Source organism: Epinephelus fuscoguttatus, linkage group LG12 (assembly GCF_011397635.1).
Source record: "Epinephelus fuscoguttatus linkage group LG12, E.fuscoguttatus.final_Chr_v1".
NCBI classification, from domain to species: domain Eukaryota; kingdom Metazoa; phylum Chordata; class Actinopteri; order Perciformes; family Serranidae; genus Epinephelus; species Epinephelus fuscoguttatus.
In genome coordinates, this window is record NC_064763.1 from 11,156,050 (window position 1) to 11,175,384 (window position 19,335).

General features: G+C 39.4%; 2 protein-coding genes across 2 annotated transcripts; one reads left to right on the forward strand and one right to left on the reverse strand.

The window, feature by feature from the left end:
* Nucleotides 1–1,815: 1,815 nt before the first annotated feature.
* On the forward strand, nt 1,816–6,770 carry rraga (Ras-related GTP binding A). The gene is made up of 10 exons (XM_049592592.1): nt 1,816–1,956; nt 2,286–2,416; nt 3,524–3,623; nt 3,730–3,796; nt 3,917–4,139; nt 5,424–5,519; nt 5,603–5,725; nt 5,817–5,908; nt 5,994–6,109; nt 6,201–6,770. Exons 2-10 carry the CDS (start codon nt 2,390–2,392, stop codon nt 6,302–6,304), a joined length of 948 nt encoding a protein of 315 aa, XP_049448549.1. The 5' UTR covers nt 1,816–1,956; nt 2,286–2,389; the 3' UTR covers nt 6,305–6,770.
* A 4,071-nt stretch (nt 6,771–10,841) lies between these two features.
* On the reverse strand, nt 10,842–15,817 carry cnga2b (cyclic nucleotide gated channel subunit alpha 2b). The gene is made up of 6 exons (XM_049592437.1): nt 15,717–15,817; nt 15,502–15,612; nt 14,532–14,708; nt 13,212–13,319; nt 12,975–13,081; nt 10,842–12,331 (listed from the first exon to the last, which is right to left on the reverse strand). The coding sequence occupies exons 1-6, from the start codon at nt 15,815–15,817 to the stop codon at nt 10,842–10,844; spliced, it is 2,094 nt and encodes a 697-aa protein (XP_049448394.1).
* Nucleotides 15,818–19,335: the final 3,518 nt, after the last annotated feature.

Consider the following 19,335-nt stretch of genomic DNA (forward strand, 5'->3'; position numbering starts at 1 on the left):
ACAGAGGCTAGCCTGGACTTCATTACCTTGCTCTCCAGCTCATATCCATGCACACGTGGATGTAAACGCGTGATTAATGTGTGTAGTTTTATGTGTGGGTGTTATTTTGGACTAACGGAGCTGGATACAGCTGACACCGGACGGGGCCAGGGTCGGAAACATTACTGCGCATGTACAGTAGACTGCACACGCCTGTTTACTGCCATCTAGTGGTCACTTTGAAGAACTGCAACAAAACGTTACACGCTGAATATTGATATGTAAACGGTATGCGAGTGATTTTAGAGAATATAATAATATTTGTAATTACTCTCATCAACGAGTTGTTGTTTTTGTTATTGGGTTTTCAATATGTGTTTTCAGAATGCTCATACCAACTTCTAGGCAGGCCAGACAGCATAATACTACTTCCTGTATAGCCTTGAACGAAGAAATTAATTTATGGCCCACTGTGGATGTTCATTCACTTTTCTTATAAGCAGAACATTAAGTATAAGATGAAAAAGAAAACTACTGAGCTTTAAGCCCAGCAGCAAACACTTTCAAGAAAGAGCACCATGATTTCTCCTCAGTGATTTTTTTTTTTAGATGTTACTGCTGTGTTCCTTAAAGCTGCTAATGCTGACCTGACAGTTCATACTTAAACTCCAGATGTCAGATTTTAACCTGTTCATATAAGCGGTCTTACCAAAGGTTGTTCATTTTATTTCACATTGTAAGACTAATAAGACAACGTAGTTAGAGGCACAAGTTGTCAAGTGTGTTAATGTTTAGTATTTATCTTAATTATTTTCTACTTGTTCATGAGTTATACTATAAACTGATTTATAAATTATCCTGCCAACCACTGAATTAGAATCTACAGTAATAGGCTACATTCAATGAAACTATTTATCTTGCATTTACATGTTATTAATTTGTCCTTTTTACTTTCAAAAGTAAATTTATTTGAGTGTGCCCATGAGCAAAAAATGACACAATTCAAGTGGGTGAATTTCATATTCATGAGTGAAATAAAAGGAGATGAAAAATATTCAGATTCACCAGGATGGTGAATCAAATGTCTTTCAAATTATGGGCCCTATGCATAAGTAGTCTTGATGAGCACCCCCTGCCCTTTCTCTCTTGAGTCATGGCTGTCTCATACATCTTTTGAATTTTTTTTTTTTTTTTAATTATTATTATTCATAGTCTTTCATGTCTTCTGGAACCCTGATGTCTGTTTTTTGGATGCTTTGAGAAGGAGTCACTCACTGGGCTCTAGTGTATTTAGAGAGGAATCCTATAGAGCAGGGGTGGACTAAACCATTTTGCATCTTTAAGAGGTGAGAGGGGCCCCAGAGAGCTGCCACTATTTTTGGTAGTAGGCACTAATTACTTCATAAATAAATATAATATTAGACAAAAATGAAAATAGAAAATAAAAATAATACAGAAAAAATAATAAATGAAAACATTTAAAAAATTGCAAACTTTCTCACTTTTTCAACACCTCTGGCTTCTTATAAATACATGTCCTACTGTTGGTAGTAGGATATGCAGTATATTTGCAGTTTGCAAGTAGTTTTACAGTTAAATCTATTTGGCAAGTAGCCACCAAAACTATTTTGATATTACTGAAAAAAAGAAGATGAGGAAGATATTTTTTCATTACTGCTAGACATTTTTTAGCCTTTTCCAAAAGACTCTAATCTTATCTGCTGTTCTTACATTAAACTTAAAATATCTGTAGCCTCAGTATTTAACCTGTGAGTCAACACAACGTGTCTGTAAGACCAAACTCGGGGCATACAGCATTTGATCCCATCATGTGACTTTGGCGTAAACAGGAAGCAGCTGATCTTGACTTCACTGCCTGCTTCTCTCAAGTAATGTCTACATCTGTATTCGTAACAAACAAATTAGAACTATAGTCGGAAATTGCTTGAATTTAAGTAACCGTGCGACCCTGTCGGGGTAAGTTGTCGATACACTACTGAAATTCAACCTAGCTAGCTAACGTTAGCCGTTTAGCTCGGCTAAGCTACCTGACATTTAACTGGATTGTTTGTCGTGCTAGCAAATTTAGCATTAGCATACATGTTTATCCGGAACAGAGAAGGGAATTTTGATAAAGTTATTAAACTGTTCATATATTCTTATGTGTCTAATAAGTTTATGACTGGTGACATGTGTTTGGCCTGTTCGTGAATACATAGTTTAAACGTGTCCTCTGTGGTTAAGTATCGGTGTTCAGTTTCAGTCGAGCTAACAGCTAGGTGAAAATATTTGTGTCTGTTCTGCAGCTGAAGGAGAGGAAGAGAGGAAGAGGAGAGCTGCTGCAGACACTGACTAAAGTCATCTGACTTGCAGCTGAGAGAAATACTCTACATCGTGTCTGTTGAGGGGGATGTCAAGCACAGCAATGAAGAAAAAGGTGAAGCAGGGGCTAATCACTGACTCTCTGTAGCATCACACATGTACTCAAGTACAATACTGAGGTGGTACCTTCCAAGTTATGTATCTACCCAGAGTTCCTTAAATTTGGAGCTGGAGCTGTTTTCCAATCCTTTCAAATAATTCTGACAACTGTAATCATACCCAACGTAGAAATAAAAAATGTACATACATCTGTCTCATAATAAACATAAAGCAGGAGTCAACAGGATTGCTCAACCAAATTAGTTACATTCTCTAAATGATTAGTGTTTTTACAACCCAAGGAGTAGTTAACATTGTATAATCAAATATATGATGGGCTTGCTAAAATTCTTTTGTGTGAGCATGATATTGCATATATATATATATATATATATATATATATATATATATATTTCTGGCTGTATGGAGAATTATTTGAATGAGCATTAAAGACCATTATGTAGGCAGATTCAATTTACAGAACATTTAAAAGAATAATTACATTAATAAATGTCATTTTATGGTAAGATTTTATGTACAAAGCAATTAATCAGTTAATAGAATATGATACATTGTTGAAGATTAATTTACTCAACAGTATATAAAGCAATTAAATAACATTAAAATATGCTTACATGTTAATGCACCTGCAATCACAAATATAAATCAAGAAGGAGCACTTGGAGACCACAGACCTCCACCAAGGCCATATATGCTCTATCTAGCAATGTTAACAAAAGTTACAACATATTTTGTATTTCCAGGCCACTCCAAAATCTAATGGCTTGTTCCTTCCTTGGCTCCTTGGCCCAAATTTCATGAAGTTGGGGCCTGTAGTTTTTCTTTTATCCTGCTGACAAACAAACCCAAAAACATAACCTCTTTGGTGGAGTTAATATCACTTATACGCGTCACTCTGCTGCATAGTGAGTACTTTTGCTGTACCTCAAGCACATGATGTTTCTAATAATGCTGATGTGCTTTTACAAAAGTAGAAGAATAAATGTATTACTTCCTCTTCTAATAAAGTGTTTTCAATAATGCTTCTTAAGAATATAATAAGGAGTGGAGAGACAAGATTTTAACTTAAGTGGTGAATGAATCTGTTGCATTTGTCCTTTAGGTGTTACTGATGGGAAAAAGCGGGTCTGGAAAGACCAGTATGAGATCAATCATCTTTGCCAATTACATAGCTCGAGACACACGTCGCCTTGGAGCTACAAGTAAGAGTACTTTAGAGAAAGGTGCTACGTGATGGTTCATTTTTGATGCTGAGTGTTTCTTTAATCTCATCTATAAAACAATCTTGTCATCCTTTGTCAAATTTAGTTGACGTGGAGCACTCCCATGTACGGTTTCTTGGCAATCTGGTCCTAAACCTGTGGGACTGTGGAGGGTAAAGTTTATTTGTTCATCATATGCAATCTTCTAAACAGCTGCGACAATTCAAAGTCTTTTTTTCCCCTTATCTGAAACCCTCTGTGAAATGCTGCTCTGTGCTTTCTTCGCCCATCAGACAAGACACATTCATGGAGAACTACTTCACCAGCCAGAGGGACAACATTTTCAGAAATGTAGAAGTGCTGATTTATGTATTCGATGTTGAGAGCCGTGAGCTGGAGAAAGACATGCACTACTACCAGTCGTGTCTGGAGGCCATCCTGCAGAACTCCCCTGATGCTAAAGTCTTTTGCCTCGTTCACAAAATGGATCTGGTGCAGGAGGACCAGAGAGATTTGGTAAGCATAACAATTTTTATTTAATTATCAGCAGAGGTCTTCCTTTCAGTGCACATTTTTTTTGTGTCTCACACAGAAGCACGTGAGCCGACAGACATTTTGACAGCCATGTTCAGTGTCACCAGAAACGCTGAGGCAGCTGCTGTCTGTCGTTGGCACATTTGGTGCTCTTAGTGGTAGAGCTTTGTGGAAGCCATTTTACCTGAAACTGACAGTCACAAGACAGATTTGTTACCAGCATGAGAATAAAATGACACTAAACAGTTTCGGAATATATTATTTTGCTCATTAGAATAATCCTTATTACATCCAAATGACACTAAAAATCATTGCTGTGGCATAAATTAGCCAGTCGTGATACTAGGGACAGAAATTTACCTTGAACAAAAAGAAGAGTCTGTAAATTAAAAGCAAGTACAATATTAACTTGATTATTATTTTTGCTTACATTTACACTTCTGAGTTGGATAAACATAATCATGTTTTAAATATAAAAACTTCATACAAAGCCTTATATAAAACTTTAACAACAGCCGTCACAACCTCTCACCAAGGCAAATATTTAAACACACACACACACACACACACACACCGTCTATGCTGTGGTAACCCTTTCAAATCGCCAGGTGCAGGGCTCATAAAACGTTCTGATATAAATAAATTCACCAGCCTGGTTTCATGTGCCAACAAAAACCCTGCAGTCAGAACTTATCACAGGTGCCACTAAAGAGAGCAGAGCAAAGATCTTGGAGATGGTAAATTTAAAATCTGGTTGGAATGACAGATGACTGGTTGCCTTCTTGGCTAATTTTGAAGTTTTTATGCTTTTCTTCTTTTCATCAGTCAACACAGTCTCTTTTGAAAGTACTAATATCATGCTCAACCTTTTGTCATGTGAAGGACCCCTGAATATATACACATTTGATAGGATTCACTCCATGGACCTCTTTCAAAAAAGGATTTTGGTTCAGATATGATAAAGACAAGAATTCTATAGTTGTCAACCACAGTGGAGGAGAAACCTGTGGAGGAAGTGAAACCTGTGATCAGAACAGTCACTCTTATGACTCTTAATCACATGGGGCTCACTTCTACAGTGAATTAAATAATGAAAATAACTCTTCCTCATGTTTTTTTTTTGGAGACCCACTGGAACTCCCACAAGGACCCCTGGGGGTCCACTGAATCTGAATACCTTGTGAAAATAATGACTATTGTGAATTTAATAAAATCTAATTGCTTGAATATTGTCCGTGTGACTGACTAACCTCACTGTTTTTACAGATCTTTAAGGAGCGTGAAGAAGATCTGAAGAGACTGTCCAGACCTCTTGCTTGCACTTGCTTCAGGACGTCAATCTGGGACGAAACCCTGTATAAGGTTGTGACATTTGACCGGTTGTATGTTCACATGTCGGGTAACAAAGTTGGCTCTGTGAGAAACATTTTTAAATGTCTTTACAGGCCTGGTCTAGCATAGTATACCAGCTCATCCCCAATGTCCAGCAGCTGGAGACAAACCTGAGGAATTTTGCGCAGATCATAGAGGCAGATGAAGTTCTTCTGTTTGAGAGAGCCACCTTTCTGGTGAGAGCAACCGCTTCCTTTGGTAGGACACTGTCTGAGAATCGGGATCTGGTAATGAAAGTCTTTTTTTAACGGTGTTGTGTAAATGCAGGTGATCTCCCACTATCAGTGCAAAGAGCAGCGCGACGCTCACAGGTTTGAGAAGATCAGTAACATTATCAAACAGTTCAAACTTAGCTGTAGGTGAGTTCACTCTGCAGAAACATCACCTTTGCTCCACACATCACCTGCTGAATGATTCTAATTTTGTATTTCTTATTTATTCCAGTAAACTTGCAGCCTCATTCCAAAGCATGGAAGTGAGGAACTCCAACTTTGCGGCTTTCATTGACGTCTTCACCTCCAACACATATGTCATGGTCATTATGTCGGACCCCTCCATTCGTAAGTAGCGACGGTGAACATTTCTCAGCATTGACTGTGAAGTTCTGAAACCAAATCAGCATAATAACAACCCGTGTCTCCATTTTTCCAGCATCTGCAGCCACTCTCATCAATATCCGTAATGCTAGGAAACACTTTGAGAAGTTGGAGCGGGTGGATGGACCCAAGCACAGCCTGCACATGCGAATGCGCTAGCCAGTGCATTTGTTCCAGTGGATACTCTCAGCCAATCAGTCCACAGACCGCAGACGGCATGTTGCGGCCTTCCAGCTCCGATACATACGAGCAGCCCTGCACTGTCTCCTCTATATCTTCACATTCAATCACAGTTATTACTGGGGAAATCATATTTTCTTTTGGTCTAATTTCTACAGTGATCATAAGTATCTCGAACAGTGATACATTCTGTTGGAATATTTGCCCTAACTCGACGCATTGAAGTAAAATGAATAGTTGTGTTTACTATGAAGGGGGCTACCTTTGCTGTCACACTTTGTCTTATACAGTAGATTCATTCACTCCATGCAGTGAATCCCAGTGATCCGGGGATGTTATCTCCACATGATAAGCAGCAGCAGATACTGTTTGATTTTCAAATGCAGTTTGTAAGCTGTTACACTTTGAAAGTACGAACATTATAGTTGTATTCAGAAAAATATAATTTGTCATGTGTTTTTTTCCCCCTCCTTTTTATATTTTAATAGTGCTCACCACTTGATCAGCATTTACAAAGTCATATTTGTGGTACATAAATGAACAGATATTCATATAAGTACATATTAACTTCCTGTAAAAAACACACTGCTCAGAGATGGTTCATGTTAGTCCTTTAATTCACTGCAGTGTCTCTGACCATGTGGCCTTTTGACACCCGGTGCCAGTTGTCCTGTACACATGACATACTGGTGACAAAAGTTTGATGTGGGGTAGGGAAGGGGGTACAGTGCACCTGTTAGGTCAGTTTCATGACGGCAACAGCAGTGTATGTGCAGATGGAGCTGCATGTTACAAACAATCAGGTCATTTCAGGGAATTTAACACGATAAACAGCTGAAACAGTTCAGATCTTTTGAAGTGGGTTTCTATGAGGTATTTATCACTAGTAGTTTATTACACACTGAAGATATTGGTTCACACGCTACCAGTTTGGAGAGGCAGGCAGGAATAGCAACATGGAGACTAGGCAGTGTACTGCTGTAGTGGGCAGGAGCAAAATGTATTTTAGCTACCAATAATATCAGTTTAAGTGTGTGCTATATTTAGAATATTTTCACCACTTCACCTTGCTGTCAGACAGGGATTTCCAATTGGGAATTGAAGCCACTGTATCGCTCTCTTGAAAGCCAGACTCAATTGAGAAAAACGGTAATTTAACACTGCTGAACACAGGGACTGCTGGTCTATCGCTGCTGACTGCCCCCTGCTTTATGTCATACACTGACTAGGGTTAAGTACCTCATACTTCACACTATGTAAAATGATACGAACTATCCCTTGAAGCTTGTTACACGAGTTTAGATATCATTTGTTAGTGTCTGAATCAGCACTTAAAGCCCCTGAAAATGTGACTCCAAAACTAAAGTTTTTCTCAATGACTTTTAACATCCATGACTACATGAGAAATGATCAAACATAAACATCTTTAGGTATTATTTGTTATTAGTAAAACACCCCAAAACTCACTTCATCTGGACTGTTTGGGTGTGTTTTAGTTATTTATTTATTTTTTTCGGATTTGATTGAGGTAATTGACATCACCTTTTTCTAACTAAGCCCCTCCCACTTTAAACCAACAGAAAGAGCACAAAGAAAGAAAAGAAATGCAGCAATGTCACAGGAAAATAACCAAAGTTCTTCTAACTTTTGTGAGTCTCCATTACTCATAGAAGGAAGATGATTGAGAAAATACATTTTCAGGGCCTTTAAGTTACAGTTTTTCATGTTAAAGGGACAGTTCACCCTAAAATCAAATACACATTTTTCCTTCTACTTGTATTGTCATTTATTAATCTAGATTGTTTTGTTGTGAGTTGCCGAGTGCTGACGATATCACCCATAGAGATGTCTGCCTTCTCTCCAATATAATGGAACTAGATGGCACTCAGCTTGTGGTGCTCAAAGCGCCAAAATACATTTGATAAAACTCAACAGCAATGTCTCTTTCCAGAAATCATGACTTGCTTACTCAAGATAATACACAGACCTTGTTGTGAGCAATTTCATGTAGGTACTATTTTCTTTCTACCAAACTACACCTGCCAACCATATCACTGCGCAGAAGGACGTGTGCATCTACTCACAAAAGGCTTGTGCTCATGACAGCAGGAGATGTAAACCTTAACAGTGTCCTTCTTGGCTGAGCTTTAACATCAGCTTGTTCAGTGGTACAAGGTGAGCTAGCAGTTAATGCATGCTTCCCTCTGTACAGTGATAGAGCTGGCGAGTGTATTTCAGTGGAAAGAAAATGGCTTTTTTTGCTTTGCCCCTTTGAGCACCACAAGCCGAGTGCCATCTAGTTCCATTATAGTCGAGAGAAGGCAGACATCTGTACGGCCGATATCTCCAGCACTTGGCAACATACACCAAAATAATATAGATTGATAAAAAGCACTACAACTAAGAGGAAAAAAAGTATTTTGATTTTGGGGTGAACTGTCCCTTTAATGTGGTGTAAGTACTGTGTGTCAGCTCTGTCTAGACCCTGTTTTCACCCAGGTTTCAAACAAAATATGGAGCCCAGCAGTAATGCAACTGAGAACTGACGGAGCCTTCATAGTGAGCCCATGTCCTGATAGCTCGCACCAGTCTGTTTTGCTTGAAAGCAGTTTTTAAAAGCTGATTACTGGGCATTGAGCCTTGTTTTATCAATACACTGGTCTTTACTGGTAATGCTGATAGAGAAAATGTATTCAGCATCCCACTGAGCTGATGTAACTGACTGCTGGCAGACACTTTGTTTTTAACATAAAGCATCTGTCTCCAACATCATACACATTCTTGCTAAATCCAACGTTTTAAAAATTCTGATGACATGTATCACTGGATTACTCATGAAACACTCAGCCTAGGCTGTTGCTGCGCTCAGCCAGTTGAGATTGGTGTATTTTCATTTTGTCTTTGAATTTGACAGAAATTGATACTAATTACCTCTGCTGTTAAAGGAACACTATGCACGAGCTTCACACCTTCTCACTTCTGCTTTTTTATTTATATCAAAACATGATTTCAGGCAGACTAAATTTTGATGCCATCTTACCATAACTCATATGTAAATCAGTTTGGTGATTTGTGAGTCAAAAGACATCTAGATATCTTGATTAGAACCGGGTCGAATATAGTTGTAAAGTAAAATACATTTGTAGTCTACATTATATAAGACTATCATTTCATATTTCAGTGACATGTTTCAGTGTAAGTACTCTCTTCAAAAAATGTTCAGATAGAAAAACTTAAAACATTTAAGTTAAATTTAGCTCATAGAAAGATATCTTCTGATTTGCAAATCACTCATGTTTACTGAGAATTTCATATCTCACACTGCATCTCATATTAAGGTTATATTTAGGTCAGGATTGAGATCTTGTACCGCTCACAACACAGGTTTGATATCTGAGCCTATCAAGAGCCGAATCTGTCATTTGTCTCTAATCCGATACAATGGGGAGACTTCATATATATTCATGCTGTTTGACCAGCCCACAGCAGGTAACTGGAGATTTGTCCATGGTACTTGATCCCACCCACTCCTTCAGGGGCTGCAGGGGACGTGCACTCATTACCTCCTGCCCCTTTATCATAGCCAGCTCTGCTGCAGAGGCATTGTTCCAGCTGTGCTTATCGACACTGCTCATGTGGTTCACTTGTATCCTGGAATGCAGATGGCTGAATAACTGGAAAATCCCCAGTCCCTCGCTGCGGAGAGGGAGTCTGCACAATGGGAATTGGAGTAACTACATGCAAACACACAAAATGGCTTACTCATTTTTATATAACTATGGCAAAGTAAATTTTATGGCAAATAAAAAGTGACGCAAAAAAATAGAAGCTACACATTGTGAGAAAGTCACTTCACCAGAGCCAAAATCATTTTCAACTCCCCCTCAAATGTCCCACAACAGCCAAAGTAGGGAGACTGTCAACGGGCTGTTATGATGACCATCATAGTACGCCAGAATCAGATCTAAGGATGCTGGAAAATAATTGTGCTTGTGTATGTGAACTCAGCAAATCACCTTCTATCGTCTCTCCTTGGGCTTATTCCCCAGGAGGAGCAGCAAGAGACGAGGTGTACAGGGCCACAGCATAATACATAATATGTCAGGAGAACTGAATCCCTCTGCTGATGCAACTGAAAACAAGGTGTTTACAAGTGACCCAAAATTTAGAGCAAGAAGCAATCTCCTTTTCTTTTTTAGTCTGAAATCTAAAAAGTGACATTTAAGCATCATTTGCATTTTTTTTGTAATGTACTCTAGTATCTGATTTGTCTGATTAATGTGTTCTCCATACCTTGAATTGGCTTGATCTGGGAGTAACTTTAAAGCCACCATTTAAACAAACATTTAATTCAGTGGTTTTTGGCATAGACAAGAACTCAAAGACTGCATGGGCATAGCAGTGCTATCCACTTTCTTTTCATGTTTATTGACATGCACATCTCTTTACGCTCAGTTAAACTGATAAAACATTCTCACAATGGACATAACAAACTAAAATCTCCTTCATATAACAGTCAGTGTTTTGTTGGGCTCTTTTTGTCCTCCATTTGCACATTATTTCTATGTGGAGACCCATCTGTATGGGCAACAGGCCCAGGGTTTATTTCATTGACTGTCTCTGCATCTGCACCCATGTCATCACTTGCATCTGCACCGCAGTCTGTTTGATTCAGCTGCCTCTCCAGCAGAGTTATACGCTGCTTCAGCCGTAGCTGAGTGTGTTTGTATTCACTGAGCAGACGGGCAAAGCGAGTCTGAAGAGTGTCCAGAGAGGACTCCAGTCTCTCCACCTTCTCCTCTGTGTCCTCTTTCTGCAGCCCGCCGCTTTCTGCGTTCTCATCCAGCAGACCCTCCTTCATCAGGATCTCCCGGCCCCTCTCCTCTAGCACAGTCTTAGCATCTGGATACTCTGTTACTGCCTCCATCAAGTCGTCCTTAGAGAGGCAGAAGAGATCAGAGTAACCCAGGCTGCGAATGTTGGCTGTTCGCCGATTTCCCATTTTACTACCTTTTATGTTGAGGATGCTGATTTCCCCGAAGCAGCTGCCAGCGGTGAGGAGAGCGTATTGTGTGACCCCGTCATCAGCCACTACAGCCAGCTTCCCCTCTTTAATGATATACATCTCCTTTCCAATGTCCCCTTTTCTGCAGATGTAGTCCCCTGGACTGAAGACCTGTGGGCGTAGTTTGAGCACAAGCTCCACCAGCAGGCCTGCCTCACAGTCCTGAAAAATACGTACTTTCTTCAGGGTCTCTAGGTGTACATTGATAGCAATCTCAGCCCGCAGTTTGTTTGGCAAATTCTTTAGCACCTCCTTCTCATCTACAGCTTTCTTGTTGGTCCAGAGGTAGTCGAACCATTTAATGACACGTGTCTCTAGTTCTTTGCTGACTTTGCGGAAGTGCATGTAGTGTTTAATGGCATCGATCCGGGCTTGAAACTCAGCACGGGTAGCATTCATGTTGGCAATCATGGAACCAACGTTTCCCACAATTGTGGCAAAGATCAGCACCCCAACAAGAAAGTCAAAGACCACAAATAGGTACTCTTCATCTCGCACGGGTGCAGGCATCTCCCCAATAGTGGTGAGAGTAAGAGTCGACCAGTAAAGACAGTAGACGTAACTCCGAGTCAGCGAGGAATACTCAGGTTTGGAGATGTTTGGGAACACCCAGGTGTCTGAGCCAAATCCCAGAGAATTGGATATAGCATAGTAGATGCAGGCGTTCCAGTGAATGATGACCAGGATGTAAAGCACCAAGTTGCCGATACGGAAGATGTTGGGGTAGTTGGTGCGTGTCTCAGTGCGGTCAAAAAATTCAAACATGCGTGGGAAGCGAAGCAGACGGTTAAACCTGAGCTGGGGTGTGTGGATGCCGGTGGAGATATAAGCCAGGTCAGTGGGCAGGATGGACACTACATCCAGCTTGAACTGCAACGTTCGGACGTAGCTGTCTCTAAGCTTGGCATGGTCCTTCACCAGCAAACCTTGTTCCAGGAACCCTGGGACAAGGAGAAGAAGCACAAATTCAGCTGAGCAGTGATATCACATTACTGTTGAGTTTTATTACTGCAGCTTAGCATCTTTCAGCTCATTGTTTTGGTTTTGTCCCACAACTTTACTGTTTGATGCTCTTATTAACCCTGTTTTCAGCAGTGAAAAATCTCTTAAGCATACTGTACGCTACCAGCTCAGCACCAAACAGCAGACAGGACAGACGAAGTAAGCAAGCTGGTGGACATAGCGGAGCTTCAGCAGCTAAAGAGCCAGATATTTCCTTCAGGAGTTGGTGGAGAACAAAACATAGCTAAAATTAAGTGAATATTAGACTAATAATTGTCAGCTGGACAGAAACAAAACTCTAGATGAATGCTAATATTATTCTCTGTTTGCTGGATGTGCAAAACGTTTGTAGCAGCACTCTCAGGGTAATAATAAGTCAGTGTTGTGTTTACAGGTTTCAGTTTCTAGAAATCAAAATGGGTCATCGAATCATTGGTCAGTGGCCTGAAAATGACATAAAAATGGCGTATGCTTTTGAACGCTCACATAAAAAATACAATCATGGGGCCTTTAAAGCTTAGAGCATCTGCTGTGAAATACAGTGTGTTGTGATGCCAGAAGCTGTATTATGGTATAGATTACCTGTGCGAAGTCGGACGCAAGTGTCCATTATGTACACACAGTCAGAGAGGTAGTCCAACACAAGCCAGCAGATGTAATTGCCCACCTGTAACTTGTCAAAGCATGCCCTGTGAATATAAGACGAGAAATGATTTACTGCTCCAGCCTTAGAAGTTGACAGTACACCTGTTTACTACATCCATCACCCATCTCTGGAGGGCGCAGGGCCTCAACAGATAACCATTGTAGTGTTATTACCTTGCTACGACAAGGAACCAGTTGTAGAGCACCGCTGTGGCGATGACAAATAACCAGCGGTAGTAGGCGTTATCGGATGGGGACACCACAAACAAATCCCACTTTTTCCTGAAAGCAGTGAGAGATTGCAAATACACTCAGACACAACTGTGGCTTAAATTTCTTAAAATTATACAGAAAAATAGAAGTAGCTGAAAAATATAAAGCAATGCAGTTCAATAGCTCTGCAATACTTTTGACAACTGAGCATGGAAGCAAAATATCTTGGAAACAACTTACACTATATTGCAGTCCCATATGCTTCAACATAAACTGCAGCTTTACAACTATCACAGAGTTGAATCAACACCTCTGAGTGCTGCACTGCCCTTTCTTCTCAAACCTTTATCTAAACAGAACATGTCTATGACCTAATGCGGCTGGGTCTGTTGTGACCTCTGGGGAAAATTATCCCTAACCTTAAAGGGTAGTTTTTGGTATTTTTCAACCTGGACCTGGACAACAATTTTGGAAGGTACTGATTGAGAGTGCTGCATCTGGCAGCTGCAAAACAGGCTGCAGTGTAACCACTTGGTGCATGTTCGTAGTCAGTTGCCACTGACAGGCTCAGATTGTTATCATAGGTGTCTGACAACTTATGGAAAGGATCCTTACAGAGATAGACTTTTACAGAGATAGACTTTTTGTTGAAGGGTTAGATCCTTTTGCTTAACCAGAAACAGCCCTTAAATTTTTACCGTCAAACTCACCAGACTCCATTTAAATAAACAGTCATTTTAGTGTGTATAGAGCAACTATATTTTCACATCTTAACGGGTAAATCAAGGGTTTATTTCAACCAGACCAGAGTTTGTGATTGTTGTTGTGGAAAGAACATGTAAAACGATGTAAAGCTTTTTGGGGTTTTATTATCTGGGCTGTTTCTGGTTTAACAACAAGGTCTGTCTCTGTAGGGATCTTTTGCATAACTTGTCACACACTTGCAATAACAATCTGAGCCTGTCAGTGGCAAAAACAAGCACTTTTAGAGGAGGTAAATTGAGGTTCTGTATGCTCTGAATTGTAACACAGCAGCTTGTTTTGCAGCTGCTGCCTGCTGCACTTTTATTCAACACCTTCTAAAGCAGTTGTTCCCATTAGTCACTTAGATACAAATCCATGGAAAAAAGGGTCTAGGTTGAAAAATACGGAAGTTAGGCTTTAATACTTTGTGCAGAAGAGCGGGCCCTTTTTGAAATGTATAATACGTTTTTCACTGGTGCATACGTCGTACTTCAAAGAGCACAGCAATAGTTCAAGTTGACAAGCATGCAGGCATACCTGAAGATCCCCTTGGCATTGTTGCCATTGGCATCTGGTTGCGTGTTGCTGATGCGGCTGGGGGCCGTTCTTAGCTCAGGGCCACGAAAGCGCTCCAGGAAGGAGTCTGGCCTCTCCTCCTCCTCCAGTAGGCTTCTGTGTGCCCATTCCCTCAGTCTCACCACCAGGCTTACCAGTCTGATGCAAAAACACAAGAAACATTCAAGCTTCATAACATTTTAACCATGACAGGGACACAACACGTACACATCATCAAGGAGCGGCATTAAGAAACCAATACAGTTTAATTTGACTACTGTACCATTTGTTTTTAACGATTCTAGCAGGAATCACAATTCATTTGACATATTTATATCTTACAAATTACATTATATTAATTATCACTTACCACTTTTATCCAAAGCAACAAAATGTAACAAATAAACTTGAAACGTGTTTTATTATTTGAGAATTTTGTTTTTTGCTTATCCAGGATTATGTTTTTGGATATAATTTCTGCCTTTACTGCAAAATATTTCAATTTTTATGAACTGTTCAATCCCCAAATTAGTCTTAAAATCTTTCTACAAGAAACTTAGAATAACATCATTTAAACAGGGAAACAAACTTTTTCTTTGATCCCAATTTATCATCCCAGTTTTCATCAAGCAATTGCACTTTTTTCTCAAGACTGTGTGATAGAGAGAACATTAGAAAAATAGTCACACAATTACAGAATAACACAGGAAAACATGTCTCTGGTTTTATGTCCAGACTGTACACCATGTGTCCTTTTATCCAGCATGTGACCTTAAAAAGACTTTGTGTAAACTTTGAGTCATGGGTTGTTTTTTTTAAAGCCACACAACCTTTGCTTTAAAAAGTAGTATAAAAATAAAAAAGAGCTGCACAATAATGTTTCACCTTCTCTGATCAGTCAGTTTCTAAAAGCTGTGTGAAAGAGGCTGATGTGCCACAGCTGGGCTGTTACCTTGACATGGCACCGTTCCTTTGAAAAGAATTTCTGGAATTGTGTCCATGAGGGTCGAGAGCAGCGACTCTTTGTAGCTCTGAGGATGTGTCATCACACACAGATGGTACCCTGCAGCACCAGAAAACAAACATGTAGTCTTTCACTTTTCTGTGCATATTTCAATTGTCTCAAACAAGCCTCTGAAACAAACACAATTCAGTAGCTGTCCTCACCTGCTGAGAATACTTTCAGCTCTCTCGATCTCCTCCTCCAAGGTGGTCTTCACTGACAGATTGTGTGGTGACCGATCTCTCTCAGCCACGTGGCCCGTCATCTTCAGACCTGCAGGACCTGTGGACAAACACTTGTGTTACAGCCTCCTTTGCAAGCATCTACTCTGTTTGAGTGGAAGTGTTGAGCATGTTGACTTTTTCTCCGGTGTGGCAGCAGAAGACAGTTTTCGTGGTTTGCACAGAGTCTGTGGGAGTGTTTATGGTGCGTATGACAGAATATAGTCAGGGGACAGGGGGACAACTGGGACTGTCTGCCACACTCCCTCACCTGGCCCGTCACACAGCAGCCGGTTGCTGTGGTGACTGAAGCAGCTACAAGAGAAACCACATTATACTTAAGTTGCACGTATGAAATGCAATTCTGACGTGACCGAGGTTCACCTACAACCCATTCACAAACAGCAGCATCCAAAAAACCCATCCATCCAAAAATGTGAGGGCAGAGACAGCTTTGTGCAGCGCAGACACATGACAAGGTGATTAGGCTACTGTTACCATTGTGTGACTAATTGGTGGATCATTAACGAAAACACACACACAGTCGGCCTGAAGCTCTGAGGCTCCACGAGCCAATCAGCCACTCTCCCTCAGGAGCAGCATCACTTAGGAAACCAGGGTGCTGACTGAAAGCAGTGTGTGTCATGTGTGTGTCATATTTGCAGGGGGGTGAGGGGTTCACTGAAAGGGCTGTAAAAGTGGTAATCCAGCTGCAAAGACACAAACTACATGTATTACTGTTTCTTTCTTTTAAGGTCCCATCATTTCTGAATAATTTATCAATTACTGAATAGGAAGTTTCTTAAAAAGAATCGTCAATTCCTACTAATTGCTGATGTAAGAGCAAACAATTTAACATATATACAGATAATATAGTTGCCAATAATAAGTTAAAAAAAAAAATAAATATTTACTTGGGTTTAAAGGGAGCTTTTACTGTTTACCCTATACTTTATGCCAAATTACATAGTTTTATCTAGGACATTATTAAAAAACATATCAAATAAAGCTTGTTTTTGTTTTTTATTTATGAAACTTAAGTCATATATTGACAAGACATTTTCCAGCATATAAGTATAGATATATACTGTTATTTAGTACATAATGAGATAGAGCTTCAAAAAGTTTTACTGGCAACACACAGTGAAACATAGTTTTTATTCTTAAACAATACTAAATCAACATCTTCACTCCTCAAAAAAAATTAATTATTTGTCATTAAACCGTATTCTCAACAAATTTTAAAATCTGGATTATTAGCATTATCATTTTAGCCAGGATAATAAAAAAGAAAAAAAAGAAAATCATGGAAAAAGTGACCTCACACACACATATCTCTATCCCTACCTTATGTTTCCTTTAGTTATTCCAATAAAATCCTTATGGTGACTTCACACAGACACACCCAGAGCAGCTTTCTCCCGGCCAGTCCATCCTCGGTGCTTACAGTGGATGTTATGAGAGGAAAAATCAAACTGCATCCAACACTTCTTAAAAAACAATCACAAGTCCTGTTCTTGCAACACTTTCTGTGAGCCTCCTCTTGAAGTGTGTTCCCCTCAGGAGCACGAACACGTGGTCCTCAGTTGGACCAGGCACACGCAGGAGAGCGGCAGGATGGGAGATGCAGGGCAGGGGAATCTTTGAATGGTTAAGAGCCCAGATGTCAGCTTCAGACTGAGGAGTCTGCTGGGAAAAGCTGTTGGCAGTACTTCCCTCTGCATGTCTCTAACACAGGAGAATACTGAGAGACAGCACAAAGCAAGCAGATCATTCACAAGGTTATCTTATATGTTGTCATCATTGCATTATAATGTTTTATTCATCATTAATAGTACAGTGGCATATTGACATAATCGTGTGTATGATATTTGAGATTTCAGATACAGTTGCTTCAAAGATACAACCCAATGCAAACCAGATGTTCCCAACCTGTTTGGTTTGTGACCCCTGACAAAAAAGGCAATAAATGATGATTGATGAGTGACACATTGATGCATCAATATTAATGATCTAAAACGTCACTGGCCTACATTATAATATATCAGTTACAGGGACCATTTTTCTGCAGAACAAGTACCTTTTCTTTTGATACTTTTTGCTGATAATACTTCTGTACTTTTATTGAGAAAAGATTTCGAATGCAGGACTTTTATTGTTAATGGGGTGTTTTTACAGTGTTCAGTGGGTATTTACTTTACTCAAGTAAAGGATCTGAATATTCCTTCCATACTGTTGGCTCAGTATTTTGTGTAACACAAGACTGTTTGCTGGGGCTTTACCAAACATTCTGAAGCTTCAGTACTTCATTTGTAACATCTATTCTGTGTTTCTGCACAGTTGCAGTTTAGGCTGATCACTCCAGAGTGTTGTAAAGTCAAAAAGTCAACATTTATTGAAATAAGATCACTGCAGTCACTGCAGTTAAAAAAAAAAAAAAAAAAAAAAAAAAGTTAACTCTCCCCATTAATGCACACAACAAGGTGATCTATCAGCAATTTAACAGCACAAGTTATTAATAAAATGAAGTTGACTTAATTATAATAATGATAATAATCATACAATGATATAATAAACTAATTTAATCCAATAAATCACTTTATTCAAGTTGAGGATTTTTTTTTTTTGTTTTGTTATATTTTTGTCTTTAGGGTGATGACATCATTCGAAGCATCATTTGAAAACCTCAGCAGAAGCTCTGAATTTAGAAAAGTTCAGTAAAGCCCTGACTTTCACTAGGGACATTTCAATAATTGATTTATTATTATTATTATTATTATTAGTAGTAGTAGTAGTAGTAGTAGTAATGTTTCTAGTTGGGTAAATAAAAATTGATTGAACTGATTTAAAAATCAGGGATGTGTCTGGCTTTTTAATTTTTTAAAATTATTTATTTATTTATATATTTTTTTAGATTATAATGGTCTCAGGCATTTTGTAAGTTGATGCTCTTTTTTTCCTTTTATTTTATATATATATATATATATATATATATATATATATATATCCAATACATCCAAACTCTATCTAACACTCTTTCGAACACCACAGAGACAAACTCCCTGGTGCAAATGGAGCTTGAAAATCCAGATGATGAAGGCCACAGGAGACAGCCTCCTCACCAGCCTGCTCTCTGACAGAGCCTGACAGTCTCCGCTTTAATCAGATCCTTGGAAAACTGGAGACTTACTGAGAAACCCATCAGGGAGCAGAGCCCTGAGGACTTCATATCTTACTGAGATCCAGGCCAATGAACAGTGAACTACAATCTGTCACCGCTGCTATCCCCTGTTGTACTGCACAATTGTTGATGGACTGTAAAGAAAATCCTGCCTGTTAACAGGAGACAAGAGCCGACAGATAACAGATCAAATGTGTCGACAGAGATCTCTCATTATAATGCATTATAGAGCATTTCCTCTTGGGACTCGACAGTCATGCATCAAAAAGCAGCAGGGGGAGGAAACACAAACACAGTAAATGTTATATTTTTACGAGGTGCTTTGTGAAACAGGTGCTGCGTTTTACAATGAAAAAGAGGGAAGAAAATAAAAGTGTGAGG

Coding starts and splice junctions, on each gene's coding strand:
- cnga2b (XM_049592437.1), bottom strand. CDS start 15,817: ATGACGGGCCACGTGGCTGAGAGAGATCGGTCACCACACAATCTGTCA. Junction 14,709..15,501: donor AGGAACGGTGCCATGTCAAG/GTAACAGCCCAG, acceptor TTTTTGCATCAG/ACTGGTAAGCCTGGTGGTGA. Junction 12,332..12,974: donor TTGCGTCCGACTTCGCACAG/GTAATCTATACC, acceptor TCCTTGTCCCAG/GGTTCCTGGAACAAGGTTTG.
- rraga (XM_049592592.1), top strand. CDS start 2,390: ATGTCAAGCACAGCAATGAAGAAAAAG. Junction 3,624..3,729: donor ACGTCGCCTTGGAGCTACAA/GTAAGAGTACTT, acceptor TGTCAAATTTAG/TTGACGTGGAGCACTCCCAT. Junction 5,520..5,602: donor GGGACGAAACCCTGTATAAG/GTTGTGACATTT, acceptor ATGTCTTTACAG/GCCTGGTCTAGCATAGTATA.